At 31.4% G+C, this 21,239-nt stretch overlaps 1 protein-coding gene and 1 long non-coding RNA gene across 2 annotated transcripts; both read right to left on the reverse strand.

Moving 5' to 3' along the window:
- Window positions 1-1,863: 1,863 nt before the first annotated feature.
- LOC123656837 (E3 ubiquitin-protein ligase CHIP) lies at window positions 1,864-15,987 on the reverse strand. Its single transcript, XM_045592455.1, has 7 exons — window positions 15,654-15,987; window positions 15,186-15,384; window positions 9,737-9,878; window positions 7,801-7,903; window positions 6,029-6,085; window positions 3,357-3,473; window positions 1,864-2,137 (listed from the first exon to the last, which is right to left on the reverse strand). Exons 1-7 carry the CDS (start codon window positions 15,771-15,773, stop codon window positions 2,012-2,014), a joined length of 864 nt encoding a protein of 287 aa, XP_045448411.1. The 5' UTR covers window positions 15,774-15,987; the 3' UTR covers window positions 1,864-2,011.
- Window positions 15,988-19,634: 3,647 nt separating this feature from the next.
- Window positions 19,635-19,990, reverse strand: LOC123657026. Its single transcript, XR_006743637.1, has 2 exons — window positions 19,857-19,990; window positions 19,635-19,731 (listed from the first exon to the last, which is right to left on the reverse strand). It is a non-coding gene; the product is annotated as an uncharacterized LOC123657026 (long non-coding RNA).
- Window positions 19,991-21,239: the final 1,249 nt, after the last annotated feature.

The raw sequence follows: 21,239 nt of genomic DNA on the forward strand, positions 1-21,239 counted from the left end.
ATTATGTTGGCTATTAATGTATAGTAAAAATTATTCCTTCCAAAAGAAAAACGAGGCTATGTCATGAAAGAAATCAATATTATTAGATTGTCGAAAAATAAAAACATTCCATGGTTTCTGAACGTAAATTAAACTAAATTACTGTAACTTCAACGTAGTTAAGGTAAATAAATATTTAGAAATAACACATTTAGGGCATACGTTTTTCAAAATATTAATAGTCATTAACCGCTGTACGATAGATATTCATGACGGAAAATATAAAACTCGTTTAGGGTACTGTATTTAAAATATATATCAAAATATTTTTAGTTCTTAAAAAAAAAAAAACGTTTAGGAAGTATTATCTTTTTATTCCAAGAGTTGGCAACATTTACAATGCGTTATTTTAAAACTTAATTCCGGGTTATCTATTCAAATAACGAATCTTTTTAATCACAAATCATTCAAATTACAACACGACATTCGAAATTAAATGGTGGGTTAACACCAAGAACATTAAATTCCAAAATGGCGTAAGTTTTACGTTTGTAGTTCTAAGTAATCAGAACATTTTTCTTATTTCTATTCAGAAACATGAATCACTAACTACATGAGCGATTTATGACTTGACTCGAACACATAAACAGCATTTTATTTTATTTTTTTACAAATTAAAAACTAGACAAATTTGTTTTTAATCTTATGGGAAAATCGAAAATGCAATGTTTACGTAAAAGTATATTATAAAGTAAATGGTATAAAAAGTGTCATAGACTTATGTTTTACTGATTTAAGAAAATCTGTGTTTCAAGTTGTGACAATATTATTCGTTGACTGATGTGTCCTTTCAAAAGATAGATATATAGAATAGTAATAGACATAACATATTAGAAGACAACATACAGAAGAAGCAAATATTCATAGTAGCATACTTTACACCTACAAATGTTAAAACTAACTAAATAATGTTGAGAAATTTAAGTTTTTTTTTTTTTCTTTATATTTTACACCATTAACAGATTTTCATAGATATAATAAATAAGGGTGATACTATGATTAAATATAGAAAACAATATTTCTATCACAACAATACACCTAAAAGAACTATTGAGGACGACAGAAAGGACAATTCAAATAGTACTTAACTATGATAATGCATAATTTATATTTAAAAAAATTATTAGTCTAAGCATAAAGTTAAATACATTTTTTTATATGTTAGAAATTAACCAAACTATTATTTATCACAGAAATAGTACACACAAGTTTTTTTTTTCTCTATGGCAACACTTTTAGTGTCTATATGTAAATTTTATTGATGGATGAAAAAATATATACAATTGTCAGTTATAAGGAACTAAAGTAAGAACAAAAACAAGTGCCATGCTTAAAAAATCTATGAAGACAAAATAACATGTCTGCATTTTTTTTTTCTCTAACCTTGTATTTATATAACGTTTAATATTTTGATAATAGATAAATATAATTCGTTATGTGAAATTGTAGTTACGTCACTAGCAACACCAATTTTGATATTTGTGTCACTGTCAGGTTGGTGTTGAAAGTTACGTGTTGAAAACGAACATTTTTAATGACTATGGACTAAAGTTCTTTTCAGTCCTTATCTTACTTCCTTAATTAAATAATCAATTATATGGATCCCGTTTGGTTTAAAATTTTAATAATCTATCACCTTTCTCTATTTTATCTCTATTGCCTGTTTCAATGAGATTTTTTTTTATACAAAACTATTAATATTTTCCCATATAACAAACTAGGTAGTGAGATAGTGTTTAATTTTATAGAAATCTTAAAACCAAATAGCTATTTTATAAATATTATTCAGATACGACGACGACGAGACGATAATTTATTTTCAAATACCCAAACAAATAAAAAATTTAAAATACAATTACATCAAAGTTACGATTTGTTTCTTTTTTTTTTAATTATAAACAATCGTAAATTTAATCTGTGCACTAGTGACGTAATCATACGATTAAAATGAGCTTTATTCATATTAAAACGTCTAATAATCGAGAGCCCACTCGTTATCCTGCAGAAAAGCGTCGACCACCTCTTTCATTGTAAAGTTCGGTATGAGTTGATCCGCTGTTAACTTGACGCGTGTCACTGGATCGAAATGTCCAACCCTCTGGAAATTTATAAATGTATTACAAACTTAAGCTGTTGATATATATTGTTTTCTAATGTTTACGTGAATTTACTCATTATAATGAAACAACTTTTTCGGATGAAGACTAGGAGACCACCCGTGATCATGGTTGCTGTATAGTATCCAAAACGTTGGGCATCAAAAAAACTTAATAAACCGCGATAAAATCCGAAGTTGTTTCAATATAATTGAATATTGTTGATAATATATATTTTATTTTGTGAATATGTAGATTTTTTTCTATCATAACATATCCTATCAAACGTGAAATAAAAACGAAGCGAAAAAATATCCAATTTGGTTTACCCATTTGAAAGTTACGCGCGTTCATACATTTCAGCGATTCATTTATACATTTGTTAATGAATTTCTACATTAGATTCTTAAATTTTATATTTGCTCTGTAGTGTCACCCTTCTATGTTTGTGACTGTGACAGGACATATACGTATCCTTTAATTTATAATTAAACGTATTCAAAATGACAGGATCCGGATAAAAAGTGCAGCGTTTGAACACAATGCATTAGTTCGATAACTTTCGCTACAGTAAAGGCTCTCGTAGGATTTCTTTTAATTTTTCTTTATTTTTCGGACATAGTAAAACTTTTAAATTTCACATTTTACATAGACAAATGTCTTAATACAGGCCAAGATTCAGATATTATTATTATTATTTATTTAATGCTTCACACTCAGCGACCCCCAGTAGGATTTTTTTCCTGTGTCCGGGGATCCAAAAACCACAGTACACAAGCACAAACGCCTAGACGACGACAGACATCTATATGACCAATACAAACTGTCAACAGTACTAATCTTTTGTATTTTTTTTTTTTGTAACGTTACTGTTATTCTGAAGTCTGCAGGAAAATATATTGTGCCGGGCTGGAGTTTAATTTTTGTATATCTTTTGAATAATATTGTTAAAGCATTTTCTCTACTCTGTTAAAAAGTGTAAGTCAGCTCTGAGACTATTACGGTGAGAATTAAAAATATATTTATCCCTTTCTCATTTGGTACACTTTACGTAGTAGCAAAATCCTGTATCAAGAGAGAGAATTTGTGTGACCCATACAAATATTTGACTCCCCCAAACAATGCTGTGACCACTGTCCAGAAAAATTAATAAAAAAGTTGCGACGGATAAAAGTAAGTGAACACATTAAATAGTATCTAATAATTGAAAATAGTAAATACCTCTAGGTGTTCCTCAATATCCTTCTTTTCATATGTAATGCCGCTTGGAGTTATCACCGGTTCATTCAGAATTTCAAAGCTGATTTTACCGCATAAATAATCTGGTACATCACGTTTCTGCAAGGAAATATTATCATCAATTACAAATTTAAATACTTTATAAAGTTAAATCAGCGATCGTATAGAAATAGTAGAATAAATCACGAATACAAAAAAAAAGTACTTTATTGGTAGTAGTAAAATAGTGAAAGGACTGCTACACACATGACTACACTTGATAAAAAGCAAAATATGAATGCTTTCGCTGGAAAAAGAACTAATTTGAAAAACATATATATATAAAGAAATAACATTCAATTTAAAAGTACAGATTGTTAGCAAAAATAAGATTTGTTTTCTCAATATTATAAGCATATGGTTGTTTCTTAAGCCCTGAGATTATTAAATATCTTAGTAGTCCATAGAAAACGTAAATCACGTTTATTGTGCTGACGTAAACGATCTAATAGCACTAAACACTAACAGGATTTAACCAACGTACAACTCAACTCCTTGTAACTATAGGCAAAATCTGAGATAATAAATTGTTGCATTATGGCACCATATTTTTTTCAACTACCTTCATGAAAAATAAAGTTATCAATTAGAAATGTTACAAATACAAAGCCTAAATTAATGTTTTACGTCATCTTTATTATTTATAATAAACTAGCTGTGCCCGCAACTACGTCCGCGTGGAATTAACAAAAAAGTTATTGTTCAGTTCGCAGTTATAAAATTAATAAATTTGTAAAATAAAAGTAGCCTTAGTTACTCCTTATTACATCAGCTATCTACCAATGAAAGTCTCGTCAAAATCGGTTCAGCTGTTTCAGAGATTAGCCGGAAAAAACAGACAGACAAAAATTGTATGTGCATACATATATCCCATACGCATTTAATAAAAAGCGATTATTTTAATATTACAAACAGACACCAATTTTATTTATTTGTATATATTAACCAATAGTGGAGTAAACATTTTTGAATATCATATCAAAAATTGACCGCTTCAGCGGGGATCGAACCCGCGTCTTCGACTGACCGTGTCGGCGCTCTAGCCAATTAAGCTATGGAATGATGTACCCGCTAGATCGAAATTTTTGACATGATGATTTTTATATTCGGTTTAAGCGAACCGCTGGAGCGGTCAATTTTTGATATGATATTCAAAAATATTTAGAATTCCTAATGTGTGGGTAACACAAAAATAAAATCGTACATAGTCGAATACTTGATACAAGGAGTCTAGAATTTGATTAGTAGTCTAGAATTTGATTATATAAAAAGTAAACGCAACATTACTCTGTGCTGCAATGTAATAGGTTTAAAGGATTTTATACTATTTTTCTTGTTTTCAGTATAACTTTCTCGTGAGTTCTGATTATGTTAACGTAAATAGTATCAAAATTCAAATCCTGTTTAGTAAATAAATAGAAGATTGTTGTATAAAATGTATTTTATCGACGTTTTCAAGAAATAGGAAACATATATTTTAAACAATTTCTCCACGGTGTCATCCACTACCATAGGTGATAATTTGGTATAAATTGTCTAAAAATACCTTTAATTTTATACAATTGCTTTAAGCCCATTCCAAAATAAGCCCAATATTAAAAACTTTAAAATGTTAACTTTCCTACACTAACTTTCGTCCCAATATTATCCCCAAATGACATTTTCTTGCAAAAACTTTGAGTTTCATCGTTTTAATCGTTATTCTACATACAGACAATTTTTGTTACTTCCAAGCCAAGAAATAAAAAAAAATCCCCACAAACAATAAAGCTCCATTCTATTTTAGCTTTTCTTAGGTTTATTTCTTCTTTATTTTTTATACATATGGCAAAAGCGGCAGACAAGCGTAAGGCACTAATGATGGTAATCTTTTACCGTAACCTATGGACGCCTGCAACTCCAGAGTGTTATCGACCTTAACCGTAAACCTCCCGAAGAGCTTTGGCCATTTTACTCACCACACTGTGATCTTCTGTAAATTAATACTACTTCTGGAAGTAATAACTTCCCCAATCGGACTGCCCCATATTCTGAGGAGGTTATTTCCTGCTATGACCTATCTCAACGAGCTTGATAACTTATGACTCCTACTCATATACTTTCATGCTCTAGAAGTTCCTACCATTCAATTATATAAATTGTAGACAAAAAAAAATGTATTTAAAATGTACGGTTTCCCGACATTATCACGTGCGATCCACCAAGATTTATGAATGTGTCTTTACAACTTCATTCAAGTATAATCCATTTAACGTTGAGGGGTGTGAATGCGTGGGCTAAAATCATCCTATTAGGACTCGTGTGACAGTACTAAAATAGTTCTTTATTTCATAACATGTGACGGCAATGTACTTAAAACTTATGTATATTATGTACTATATTAATATTTTTCTTACCTAACGTATACTTTACGTCAGAAAAATATGTTATTTATCTACTTATGATATTAAAAAAGTATTTTTTTTTATAATTTACATACATTAAATATTGTTTTTTCGACATTTTTTTGTTGCTTTACGCAAATTTTTCGCTATCCTATTTAGGTAACATTTTGTTCTTTTGCACAATATAAAAATATAGAGTTCACTATAAAAAGAAAAAATATAGAAACTTACCCTCCTTCGTTCGTCCATTTTCGAAAACAGATTATTGAGCTCACTGCCATAGTTATTCTGTAATAAAAAAAAAAAACTAGCGTTCACTTTTCATTCGCATAGTGAATCCCTAACTTTAACATAATTAAAATAGCATCGCCTTTTTATACGCGTATAATTTATAACTTAATTTAAACATTCCTTTTATTACGTTTAAATTAAAAATAAAAACGATATATTCACAAAAAACTACAAACGAGATGCGAAGTTCGATGATTCACTTAGTTAATTATAAATACTACGAAGTAATTGTCAGTTTAAATGGACCGTAGTTTTTAGCATTCCTTAATATAAATCAAATCAAAAGTCAGTTATATTACTGGTATAACTAATATCTTCCTTTAAAATGTATGGTAACTAGCACAAAATCCTTATTTACTTATGTCTTAAAACCAAACCTGCCTGCTTATTATAAATAGTCTGAATATATATTCAGTTAAATGAAATTCATCATTTCATATTAAGTGCATAACACTTTCTTATACATTTCTTACACACATAATGAAAAGAAGATGTGGTAAAGTGATAACTCAATATAAGACATTAAAATAAAATTTATACTAAAATAAGACGTTACAAGATAGACGTTCAATGCAATTGGCCATGACCAAAATTACTGCATATTAATAATTATTTATCAATTTGTTTTAGTACTCAACAAAATAAAAACGAGGTTACGTGTTTAAAAAAAATCGACTATTAAAACGATTGAAATTTTAACTATTTTTTTTTTTTTTTATTAATAGTATATTTAAGTCTAAACACATAAATAGAATACCATAAAATAATTATCAGTCTGTCAATCATTACAGTTAGGTCAAACTACAGATAGGTCACAATTACAGTTAGGTCAAAAGGGACTTAATAACACTAACGAACCTAAATATTACCGAGTGATTTTGTTGTGTACGTGTGTGTGTGCATGTACATTAGGTATGTACCTGCTCTAGAATATTTATTTAAGTGTGAAACCTTTACTGGTCAGTGTTGATCAGAATATGTTGACGTGTACGAAAACCGTTGTATTATAAATACTGTTTGTTTTCCTAAAGAAAAATAAATAAAACTATGAAAACTAAGTACTATATCGATGACCGACAACTCTGACAAGATTGCAATACATCTCAACTTTTCTTACAAAACAGCTGAATACAAAAACAAGTGGTAAGGCTTTAGATTAAGAACCGTCGAATTATCTAAGCTCAAAATTTGACCGTTTATCGGCATAATTTTGTTACAAAAAAAATAACCCTAACTTATCTAACTACCAAATTAGATTGATTATCGACATAATTTGGTTACAAAAAAAAAAAAAAAAACCCTAACCTATCTAACTTCAAAATGCGGTTTTTAATCTAAAGCCTAGCCAAACAAGTTCTGAAAATATTATGTAGGTAATATAAAGAAGCAGGCTAGGATCATATTTACAAATCCTAAGAATCAACAAATAGGATCCTATGTCAAAAAATGGGACATTTAAAGTCAGCGTAAGTTAACTTGACGTCTTAGAATCTTCTATATCTAATATCTTCTTCTTTATATATATAAATGAATCACCAAGATTTATGTACGCGTATAAATTCCGAACAACTTCACCAAATTCAATCATTCTTTTTTTTTTCTTTTGTTTTCGTTATTGTCAGGACAAAGACAGTGAAAAGAAAATTTAAAAAATACAGATAAACGAAAATAAATTATAATTGTACGAAGTTATTTATAGAATGTATACTTACACATTCCTCTTCAACCTTAGCGATTTTGCTATTCGTTTCTTCTTCGTTAATGTTCTCTAACTTTATCGATTCTATTCGACGTTGCATATCTTCATTTATTAACCTGAAAATAGGGACAAAATAAACAACTGTATAAACAAGATAAACTTGAAGTTCGTGTGGACAGAGTTTTTATAGTATTTCACTGTAAAATAACTAAAAATATGCTATGAAAATCATACTGTACATGTTGAGGTTTAGAACAAATATTACAATTATAATTGTGTTTGCTCGCAAACGAAAAAGAAAAACCGATTTCAATTACATCGACAAGTAATACAATGAAAAAATAGTCAAGTAAAAACGCATTGTTAGATATAACACGAAAAGTAGTTGTTAGATCTCAAATACATTTAAATGGAAACAAATGACGCACCACCTTTCGATTACAAAATTTTTCATCGAAATCGGCCCACCCAGTACAAAATTCTGAAGTAACATACATTAAAAAAATACAATCGAATTGAAAACCTCCTCCTTTTTGGAAGTCGGTTAATAACCCTAGAGGCCTGTGTAAACATAAGAAAAATATTTTTAAAAGATTTTGTAATCTTAATATATATAAATCTCGTGTCACAATGTTTGTCCTCAATGGACTCCTAAACTACTTAACCGATTTTAGTCAAATTTGCACACCGTGTGCAGTTTGATCCAACTTAAAAGATAGGCTATATTTTATTTTGATATATTATGTTATTATTATATTTCAGAAAAAAATAAGGTGATACGAAGTTCGCCAGGTCAGCTAGTATGCTAATAAAATGAAAACAGCTTAATATTCTTTGTAGTACACTGCATATTTAGAACAGGTCGAGTATATTCCTAATAATGTTTAATTATTGCCTTATACAGCCAAAAATCCTTAACATATATGGTTTGTCTCAGATTCATCGTTTTAATTAAATCCTAAAAGGTAGTAGTTACGATGTTCATTTGCATTTTCATGAATGTATCACCGATATTTAAAAATTTTTTTGTTCAATAATTGGATTTGCTCGCAAACCAAAAAAAAACGACTTTAAAGTAATAAAACTAACAAAAAAAAACACTAAACAAATAGATAGTAAAAAAAATTATCAATAAAATACGAATTATTAGAACCCTAATAATAATAAAAAAAAAAAAAAAAAAAAAAAAATAACTCAAAAAGTACTCGTAAGAAAAATGAATCATCAAAATCGGTACACCCAGTAAAAAGTTATGAGGTAACGTACAAAAAAACAAAAATAGAAAATACCCATGTTAAATGAAAACAATTTTTTTTTGTATGAAATACTTAAATTAACGCGGGTAAAGCCACGGGGCTGAACTAGTCGTATATAACAATCAGACACAACTAATCAGATATACAAAGTCGAAAGTAGAACTCAAAGCAATTCGACTATAAAAGCATCGATTATTCCGCTCAATACACTGCAGCATTTGAAACAATTGTTCAGCTAGTGTTTGACACGTTCTAATTGAAACCTTATACCTTTCGATTGAATATAATCAAAATATATATAATAGTTTAAAATAAGATTTAATTATAGTACAAATGCAAAAGTTTGTGAGGATATATAGGCTACTTTTTATTCCGACATAACAAGGAGGTCGAAAATTACGCAAGAAAAACCGCGAAGCACAGCTAACATAGCTCAAAAATCAAAAGTGATAACAGAACATTTTATATACAGAATATATTATTTGGAATTTTTTCACTACCATAATGTATAACTATGATAAGTTTCTTTGATTGTTTATCTATAAATACTTTGAACAATTCTAGCCGATTTTTTTTCTAAAATTTTCACTCTGGCAACTTTTTTAAACAATGAATTAAGTAGTACAAGACAAAAATAAAAATTCCAAGCAGATAGACAATTAGCAACATATGTACTATCATTTAATATCTTACCTATTTAAATAAGTCTGTAGTTCAATTTCTTGAGATATCCTCTTTTCCTCTTGGACATTCCATCTTTTCTTCCTGGCAACACGGATCTGTGCTGCAATATCATCTCCAAAGTTCAGCTTCTGTTCACGAGCTAGATCGTTAGCTGAAAATATTCCCCAACATATATACATATACATATATATACATATAGCTTTATTAATGGGTGAGCTGAGGTGAATGAGTGCTGTGTGGCTACGGGTGCTGTGTGGCTACGGCACTAAAGAATTTAGCCACCCCCTCTCTTCCCGTGGGTGTCGTAAGAGGCGACTAAAGGATAACAAGGTTCCACAACCACCTTGGGACTTAAGAAGCCGACCGATGGCGGGATAACCATCCGTGACTATGGGCAAAACACATGAGTTCACGTTATTTTTGGCGTAAACTTGTGGAGGCCTATGTCCAGCAGTGGACTGTATAGGCTGTAATGAATGAATGAATGAAATGGGTGAGCATTGCACCGATCAAACTTAGGGCATTCTTAAGAGTTTTCCATACATATTATTAGTATCTTTTTTCTAGACTACAATAGTAAGACAAAACAAAACAAATATCTCAAATTAGTAGTATTTTTTAAATTTTTTCAACATACAATTATAATATAAGACTAGATTCTTGCTTTCGGTTGCTTCAAAGTATTTGATATATGTATACACTATACATAGCTATGATACCCGGCTTCGCTCGGGAGTTGATATGAGATTACGTGTAGTTGAAATAAAAAAATAAACTATGACATAAGAAGTAAAAAAATTTATTTAAAAAAAATTCTCATTATTTACAATCAGTTGATTGTATTTGTGTGAGATCCTCTGTACGTCTTGGATTATTTCGCGTCTTAATCCATTAAAATTTGTGCATCGTTGATCAATTTCTTGTTCTTCATTTCCGATGAAATATACTTGCATAAATTTATAGTCTTCGTTCGCATTGGTAGTAACGATCCTATTTTGTGATAAATTTGCCCTGGAATTGAAAATACATATTCAAATTCATTTCTATTAGTGTTAGTCGAAGTAACACCGAAAAAAGACATTAGAAAGCAGGAGTTGTATGATCTTATATTTTGAAGAAAGTGTATTGATTCTAGTGTTTCTCCGGTCATGTAATGTAGAAATTTCTGCGGAGGTGCTTCCAGTGGTGGTAATCGAATTTTTCCATTCATGCAACAGAGACCTGGTGTTTCTTTACTGAATTTTTTCGCTTGTCAAAATTGGCAAATGTTATTCATTTTTCCGATTACAACATATTTATGATTGTAATATTTTTTCGTCGGTTCGTAGTGGAATGCTTCCTTTGTTAGATTATCTTTCTAAATTCTCGATTCTTCAATACTTTTATTTTCTTTTCTTTCTTCGCTTTTTCTGCTTCTCAGAGTGCTCATTCTGGTTCGTTGATTTTGTAAACGTGCTTCGTGCTCTTCTTCCGTTTCATTTCTTCGATATTCTTTTTGTTTCCGCCGTTTCGCTGCAGAACTGGCAAGATATCCTCCTCTTTTACTCTAAGCATTGTATTCTGTAAAATATAAATTAAATAAACGTTTTATAGACAAATATATTGTTACGTGTACGTGGGTTATAGACAATAGTTAGTGGTTTTATAGACAAATATATTGTTACGTGTACATTGAGACAAAGAAAAAAATTTATTTAACCTTCAAGCGGTCGCGCGATATTTTGTTTACGGCCAAAAGTATATAGAAGGCATCATTTCAACGTTGCGCGAATGCTTGAAGGTTAAGGAAATTACAATTAAAAGAAAAGAAAAAAAACCATTAGAATTGATTTAACACACTATTAAAAATATACTCACATTTGATTTTTCACAATAACAGCTCACAGACAACTTTTTTCTTCTTTGCTTCAAAATCGAGAATTAATTAAACACATTATTAAAAATACTCACACGTGATACTTCAAAATAAAGGCTCACAGAATAACTTCTTTCATTTTCGTTTCGAAATCGCTTGTTTCGCTGTTCAAATCGAACTAACTCTGGCGAGCGACACCGGGCTCATATATTCAGAGAGCTAGGCTCTACGATATTCGAGAATATTTCCTTTCTCACACCTTCTAGAATGTTTTCGACATTATCGTTCACCGTAACAATAGGTTCTGCAACTGTAGTATACGTAGTAAAGGCGCGAAATTTAAAAACTTAAATTTTAAAATGTTTTCAGAACTAATTTGAATAACTAAAATTATGTCGCTTTAACTCCAAAATATAAGTTAGCTACTGCTGTATAAATACATAAAATTTAATAACTTTATTATAGTAACAAATGTAATTTAAGACTTCAATGAAATTGGAATTTTAAATTTCGCGCCAATACTACACATGCTGCAATTGCTCGCAGTGCCTTTTGAAATGCAACCAAAATAATCGTTGTTTGAATGAAGTACAAATATTTTTGAATATCATATCAAAAATTGACCGCTCCAGCGGGATTCGAACCCGCGTCTCCGACTGACCGTGTCGGCGCTCTAGCCAATTAAGCTATGGAACGATGTACCCACTAGAGCGAAACTTTTGATATGATTTTTATTTTCGGTTTAAGCGAACCGTGGCGCCGTCTATAGTGAGTTCTTTACAGAGACCCGTAACTATTCAAAGTTTCATATTACAATGAAAATCTTTGACAGGAGACGACACCGTGCTATTTTTAATATGTACGATTTTATTTTTGTGTTTACCCACACATTAGGGATTCTAAACATTTTTTGAATATCATATCAAAAATTGACCGCTTCTAAGCCTAGCCAGCTAGAGCGCCGACACGGTCAGTCGGAGACGCGGGTTCGAATCCCGCTGGAGCGGTCAATTTTTGATATGATATTCAAAAATGTTTAGAGTTCCTAATGTGTGGGTAACACAAAAATAAAATCGTACATATTGAAGTACAAATACTCGACAACAAATGGCACCACTACACTTAATTTCCAAGTTGAAGGGTTGAATAAGCCCTTATATCTTTAAAAACACGCCCTTTAGGTTAAAACGGGAACTTTCTTGTTCGAGGGGGGATAAAGGGCTATCACACGATATAAATCCCTTTATCGCGCCGGGACTCCTTTTTAAGTTTTATCGGCACGCACATTTTATCAACTTAGTTTTATTATATAATAATGATAAAGTTAACTGAGGTACGCCTTGGCAGGAAATAACCTGCTCAAAATCTGGAGCAGCCCGACTAGGGAAGTACCTCGACATTACAGAAGATAACAGCTAAATAATACTACTAGGGAAGTACCGCGACATTACAGAAGATAACAGCTAAATAATACTACTTTCAAGCAGTGTTGTGTTCCTGTTGTGAATAAGGTGACCAGAGCTTCTGGGGGATTGGGGGCAGAGTTGGCAACGCACTTACGATGCTTCTGGTGTTTCAGACATCTTTAAGCTACAATAGTCGCTTACCATCAGGTGAGCGTACATTGTTTGTCGACCTATTCGCGCGACCTAAGCATATTTGGGGATGCTGTGAGGATAATAACGATTCGGGTGACCATCTTGATTGTGTGGTATGCACGAAATCTTATCATTTGGATTGCTTGTCTATGTAAACTTGAGAGATTCGCCTGATTGGGAGTGCCCATTGTGCATTACTCAGCGGCCATAAAGCAACAACAATGATAACACCCCAGTGCGCTTTAATCCTAATGTCACAATACGTGCTTCTAAGAGGCAGGCGCTGCAATCACCGCCATCAACAACACTATCAGCCAGTGATTTCCGAAACATGTTTCAAGAGTACACACTAAAAATATCTTCTAAAATCGACACACTGTCTACATCTATTGGCGCCGAACTTAAGTCAGTGAAGGAAGAGATGTCGGATATGAGAAACTCTATGGACTTCATGAGCTCTAAGTTTGAATCACTGCTTAAAGAACATGAAGAAACCAAGAAGGTCATGGTCGAACTACAAAAAGAAAATAGTGTGTTGCAGTCGAACGTTAGGGATCTTAATGCGCGTATTAATACTCTCGAACAAAACGCGCGATATATCGCATTGTAAAAAAAAAAGAATATCCCCAGTAATTTTTAATTAAGCAAATAAAAGTTATCTGGCACATTTCAAACATAACTCCATCTTTTATATAAACTATTATTTTTCATTCTACCCACAAATCATTGATACACCCAGTAAAAAGTTATTAAGTATCAAACATTAAAATAATATATAGTTTAATTGAGAATCTCCTCTTTCTTTCTCCTCCTCTTCTTCTTTTTCTTCATTTAAATGTATGCTTTATTTAATTAAATATGAATAAGGTTAGACAATTGAGAAATCAATACAAATTCTAATTAGTTGTAATTAAGTAATACAATACATAATAATATGTGAATCGTATATTGTAGCTTTGTTCAAACCTCAGTAGTTTCCTTTTACTACTGATAATTTTGTGTAAATAATTAAATATAAGAGAAAAAAGCAAGTCATATAAGTGTTAACTAAATTGGGTTTCGATATTAATCAATCGTCACACTAATATAATCATACTAATATTATAAAGAGGAAAGATTTGATTGTTTGTTTGTTTGCATTAAATAGGCTTCGAAACTACTGAACTGATTTGAAAAATTGTTTCACTGTTGAAAAACTACACTATCTCTAGGTGAAATAGGCTATATTCTATTTAAAAAAAATATTGATCTTTATTAAAACTCCAATAATGTAAGTAATAAATATAATATTCTTTAGAAAAATAATAATGAAAAATTCATTAAAATCAAATGAAAATATCATTAAAATAATAATATTTAAACTTTCTTTATAATTTTTGGCTAGGGTTTAGATTAAGAACTGTCATTTTGAAGTTGGATAGGTTAGGGTTATTTTTTTTTGCAACAAAATTATGCCAACAAACGGTCAAATTTTGAGCTTAGATAATTTGACAGTTCCTAATCTAAAGCCTTACCTAATTTTCTTTTTTTAGTAACCTGAGACACGTCACCTTATGATTTATGTGTGTGTACTATAACTTTTAATTTTTATATTTTTGTTAAATTCCCATGCAAAACCGGGGCGGGCTACTAGTCATAAATATTTTGATAACAATCAATTTACAACAATAAATTTTATTTAATAAAATTATATGAATATTTTGTTAAAACTTACAACTGTTTTCGAAATATAATTCTTTTCTAGTTTTTTGCCATCTTTGTATAATATTTATGTGATATTGACTTTTAAATATTCATATATTATTTGAACACAGCAAGATTATTATTAATTAAGTTCTAAACAGTAAATAGCTTTGACAACAAAAAATTAAAACAGTAAACAGAGAATATCAACAAGTACAATTAAAAAGGTAAAATGCTCTAAAACTCTAATAAACAGTTTAAAGGTCAACTGCTCTAAAAAGGTGTAAATTAAATGAAATATATAATATGTTTTATATATTACCTCTATGTAAGTGTTTAATGGCTTCGTCATAGCATTCCAGTTCAACTAAAGCCTGTCCTAGGAAAAAGTGTCCCTTGACTTGGTTACTGTCTATATCAAGAGCTCGTCGACAGTCTTGGCACGTGGCCTCCCATCTCTTCATCTTTAGATGACATAGTGCCCTGTTCGTATAGTATGTTGAAACTGATGGATTTTTTATCTACAATTAGTGAAATATTATTAGTATAATTCACTTAATTGCTTATTTGATGGTAAATAAATTTATTTAAGTAGAAAACAATTTATTATACAATAATCACAATTACAATGCAATACTACCATTTGAAGTAAATTAATATTTACGATTCAATTTAATTTGACAGTATCGGTATCAAATCTTCTAATTCTCAATACAAATGTTTACCGAATAAAAACGAGTATTTTGTCTTTAAAAGAATACACTTTCGTTAAGGTAATTTGAATACTCACTATAGCCTTCGTGTAGCAGTTCATAGCATCTTCAAATCTACGTAAGCTAAACAATCTGTTTCCTTGTTCTTTCAGCTCCTTATCGGTTAGGTTTGCCGTGGAATACATATGCTTACTCATTGTTATCGTTTATTTTATTCACTTTTAAACATAAATTATAGCACAGATGTCATCATAATACGATTTTAGCAAATATTTAAAATTCTAGTTTTACACGAGAGAAAAATAAGAAAATGTTTTTCTGATAGCAAACCGTTCGAACAAACGAACAGATAAAATATAATGCAAGAGAAATTGACACCTGACAACGTCATACATAGGCTGTGTTCCGATATGCACTGCGAGTTGCGACCATTTTACAGTGTGACGTCAATTTAGTATACTGTAAAACCGTTCCTATATAGCCAGTTATACTGGTTACTATTTAAAACGGAACGCAATCTGTATACTGTCAGCCCTAGGTAGGGACACGATATCGAATTCGATACTTTACTCATATCGCTACCTTTTGATTCGATACTAGTATTCAGAAATTCGATACTTCCTTTCGATACTTAGTACTAATATCAGTACTTAGCATCAAGTATCGATTCCATAAAAAGAAAAAATAAACGAGCAACTAACTCGTAAATACCAATTTAACATTTAAATTTTATCGAGATCTGATAACTACTTTTTGAGTAATCTTTGATAACGCGTAGTTATTTGACTAATTGTTCGTCGATCTACGTTGTATTACTTGTCGATGTAATTGAAGTCGGTTTTTTTTCGTTTGTCTGCAAACACAATTAATATGTTTATCTCTTCTCCATAATGTGTTTAGTAGAAATAAAACCTTTTTTGTATCTAAGTTGTTTATTTTTATTTTCATTGTGGTCCATTAATGAATCACAACAGGTCTCATTCATGATCTGCGCGCCTCTGTTGTGGATGTGAATTAATTTAAAGTAATAAGGAAACTCAAAATTTATTCAATACTTACTCATGGGCAATTTTTTATTTCATTGTCAGTATGATTTTTATGCATGTCCTACCCAGTTCATAGGGTATTTCTTAAACATTTAATGTGTTTAGCTTAAACGTTTGATTTTGTTTTTGTAGTAGACTTTATTGGCTTTCGGAATTTATACAAATTATTAGTGTTACTCAATTTTTTAAATAAAATTGCTTTATTTATGATTACTAAATGGTTATAAAACCTATGTCCCACCACACACTGGCCATAATGTTTCACCTTAAAGAATGTTTTTAAAAAAGCATGTGATGGAGTATTATATCTCCAAAGAAAGGAATATTTATCTTAAAATGATTTTAATAACACACGTTCGTTTATTTTAATATTAAACAAAATTAATTACAATTAATTTCTAGGGCACAAAATCTAACTTGGTGGAAATTCCTATTGAGTTACGTTATTTTCTTACCTCTCTTCAAAAACTACCAAATAATATCCTTTTCTTTTAAATGGAAATACTCTTAAACAGTCTGATTTGTCCGCAATATTGAAAGCAAAGCGTTAGATTACAAAAACTAACGGCTGGGCGAGAAGACGTGTTGCAGTGTAAAAATTTTGTTCCATTTAAAAACGTAGTTTTCTCGGGTGAATTGCATGATTTTATGTACTTGCTTGAAAGCAACTGATTTCTTATTGTGTTTATTCCTAAATTATCGCTAAACAAGTTTAATTCCAAGTTTAACATTGAATATTTAAGTAATAGTTTTGTATACTCACCCAAAACGTTACGTTCCATTGAGAAATTTTGTAACTCAGTGGAACAAATTGTAACTCAATGTAATGGTAAAGGCGCGATACATGTACGTAAAATTAATATTTTTCACAAAAAAAAAAAAAAAAAAAAAAAATATAAAAATATTACTATATTACTTAACCCTAGACACCTAACCTTCGAACATATCCCTTTTAACCTAACCATTCGTCGATTTGACGAACAGTTTTTGGCGGCGTATAATTTTATAAAAATATGTATTTTTTCGGTAGTTTTAAAAGTTAATAAAGTAAAACATACATTATTTTAGTAAAATAAAACAAAATATTTGTAGTTTGGTAAGAAAATATTTATTTTATACTAAAGTTACAAAACACTAGACTTTTTGAGATCAATGATGAAGACAATTACCTACAAATAAAATTTAAAAAACATAACAAAAATAGCCTTCTTTTCTTTGGCAAACATAAATTATAATAGTCTTGTTACTTGGTAAAACACAAAAAAAACTAATTATTTTGAAGCGTACTGTACACAAAAATCAACTTTATGTTCACCACAAATTGCGGTATTGCATTTTGAGCAGTAACATTTTGTCATGCGCCTTTTTTTGTATGAACATAGGCCACAAATCTTTCTTTTTCTGTTCACAGCCTCGAGTGGCTGAAGATCATTGTTAGATGATGATGGCTGACCTTGACCTTCCTCGATGGACACTCCTAACACATTTTTTATCTTATCCTTCACGTGTCTTGGCATAGTACGAATTTCCAGACGGGTTTTGAGCCACGATTCTACCAGTTGCATATGCAGCTTCTTCATAAAATCACGTCGAGTCATTACTTTTTGTCCTATTACACAAGTATTATGGCAGTAAATTATATAGCTGTTAATACATGATATGTTCAACATACCGTAGAAAACACAGAGTGGCCACCGACTAGTTTTTCTGCTGGAAGACATTACTGAACACATTTGGTCAAACGTATCCACGCCACCTTTTGTACTATTATAAAATTGAACCATGTGAGGTTTCTTTGTGTGGGGGTCAACTGTGCCGTCCTCGTCACACGAAGAAAGTAAGTAAACCATTTTTGATGGTTTTACCTTGTAAGAAAGAAGCGTTAGGGGACCATCGTAACAGAACATCGACGTATTGACGGCTCTTGATCGATAGTTCTTCATTTCTTCAGGGATTTCCTTTTTATTGGCTCGTAAAGTACCTACAAGCGTCATTTTATAAGGTTGCTGGAGTAACTGCTTCGCCAATGGTACTGATGTGAACCAGTTATCCATGGTTACATTCCGGTTTGTACCATGAATACTGCGAGTAAGTTCTTTTACAAAATACTCCCCCAATGGCACACCTCTAGTATTGGTTCCTTTCCCGAGATATGGTGTACTATCAATCATATACCTTGTGCCGCTATCACATAGCATTTCTAACTTGACCCCATATTTCGCAGGTTTATTCGGAATATACATTCTAAACTTACATCTGCCACGGAAAGCCAATAGCTGCTCATCAATGGTGACATTTGTTCCAGGCACATAATTTTGGCGGCATTGAACCATAAGCATCTCCCATAGGTCTCGTATAGGTGTAAAGGGATCGTCCTTTTGTCGTTGCAAGCGGAATGTCTTGTCATCGAAACGCAGACATCGTAGGAGGAAATCGCATCTTTCTTTACTCATGCATGACACATATCTTGAGCCAGAATACTCGGTGTTGAATAATTCATCAAGAGACAGATGATTGTCTTTGAGAGCTGCAGATAAGACTAGAATACCTATGAGAGCTCTAATCTCTTCTTTGGTTGTCTCATTCTGAGTTGATGTATTTTGTTCATAGTTTTGCCTTTTTATTGTAATTTCAGCGTTTGTCCATTTTACAATATCTTCTTGCATCTGATTAGTTATAAAATGTTCAAATAACAGCAGAGGATCCTCTATACCCCTTAGACCACAAGTAGGTCCTCTGGCAACACGCACTATATTTATTGCAGCTGCTCTACTCGAAGTACGACCTTTGCTCGTAGTCCAAACATGACGGGACTGACTTCGAATATTTTGTTGGGGTAAGGTCAAGATAGCTGAATTATTACCTGAACCTTCTTCAGATAGAGTTGAAGGAATTTCTGGCTCCGGTACATTGTCGTTCAGATCAAGCGAAGAAATATTTTCATGGTCGGAAACCTCATCTTGAGCGTCACTTTCTGCATCATCCACCTCTAAATTATCTTCTGTTTCGCTGTTCGATGACTCCTCTAACGCACTGGGATCTTCCTCATCCATTAACAGTTGTGTTATATTATCCTCAGTCAGCCATCGCTTGGAAGCCATGGTAAAAGCTGTAAAAAAGAACAAACACTATAAACAAACGAAAGCAAACACTATAAAAATTTTATACACAAACCCTAACCATTCGTCAAAATGACGACTATTTTCGTAATATTTCGAAAAGAGAAGTACTTACCCGCCAGGCGCGGTCGTCACCCGGAAGAGCTCGACGAATACTGAATTGACAAGTGAAGATTCTGTGATCGGCGCGCGTGGCGAAAAGAAATAGCGATATTAGTGCGGCGTACTCGTCGATTCGACGAAGGTTAGGTGTCTAGGGTTAATAATTTTGTTTTAGACAATAAAGTTTTACAAAAATGGCTTTGACACCAGCAGAACGTATGAAGAGGTATCGAGAACGACTAAAACTAAATCCAGAAAAATTGGAAAGTATTAAAAAGAAACACGCTGAATATGTAAAATCTAAAAGCAAAACAGTTAAAGATCTGACGGAAAAGGAAAAGGAAAAGCAACGAAAAATTTGGAGTAATCAGAAACGTAAGCAAAAACAAAAGAAAAAACAGCTTCCAGTTCAGGAAGAAAAAGGTACTAAGAAACCAAAAAATAGTAAACGAAAGTAAATTGATTAAGAATTATAAGACTGCTTTAAAAATAAACCAAAAATTGACAAAACTAGTAAATATATATAAAAAACTTTTAACAACATATCTTCCCTGGAAGTTGCTAATTCCGAGTCTGTAGTTATTGATATCTCTGATGATGCTGAAACTGACGGAAAAAACTGTCCCAAGTATTCACTAAACATTAAAAAGAAAGAAAAATCTTTTCCAAAAGTCTCCAAGAAATGTAATTCTGATTTTGAGGTGATTACATTTGCAGCTGATATTCATGTTGACAATTTAGACTGCTTACCAAAACCTAGAATTCCTGATGTACTGGCTTCTAACAAGGAAAATGTGGACATCAATCAAGCTGCCTTACCAATTTCTGTGAATTCTGATATTATGAACATAGATACAAATTTGCAAAATGTTGACGACGTCATATATGCTCATGATAATAACTACCCGGCACACACTACACCAGAAGATTTAGATGGGATTGTAATAGACTTGATGCTGGATGAGGAAGAAAAAAAACTCATAAATGCTACTTACGACCTCCCCTATTTTGATCCAAACGACGATGCGACTACGACATCTAGCACGGACAATACTGCAGACCGTAAATTTCAACTATTGTTTGATAATTCTATAATCTCAAAGCCATTTGAAACTGTCCATGTTGCAGACAAAACTTTTATCCAGATGAATGATAGAGGAAACTCCGAGACCAAGAAATAAGCGTGTTTGAACGGTAGCATGTTCCTCTGCTGAGCCTGTTCTAAAAAAAGTTAAAATTGAAATATTAAAGAATAGGATATTATTAGCACCAAATAAAATGAAGATCGTCAAAAGTAAAACCGAACAAAATCTATTAAGTTCAAGAGCACTTAAAACGACGATTAAACGTACTGCGTCGTGCAACAAATGTAAAAATATTTATCTTTTTTATAATT

This window comes from Melitaea cinxia, chromosome 10 (assembly GCF_905220565.1).
Source record: "Melitaea cinxia chromosome 10, ilMelCinx1.1, whole genome shotgun sequence".
Classification (NCBI taxonomy): Eukaryota; Metazoa; Arthropoda; class Insecta; order Lepidoptera; family Nymphalidae; genus Melitaea; species Melitaea cinxia.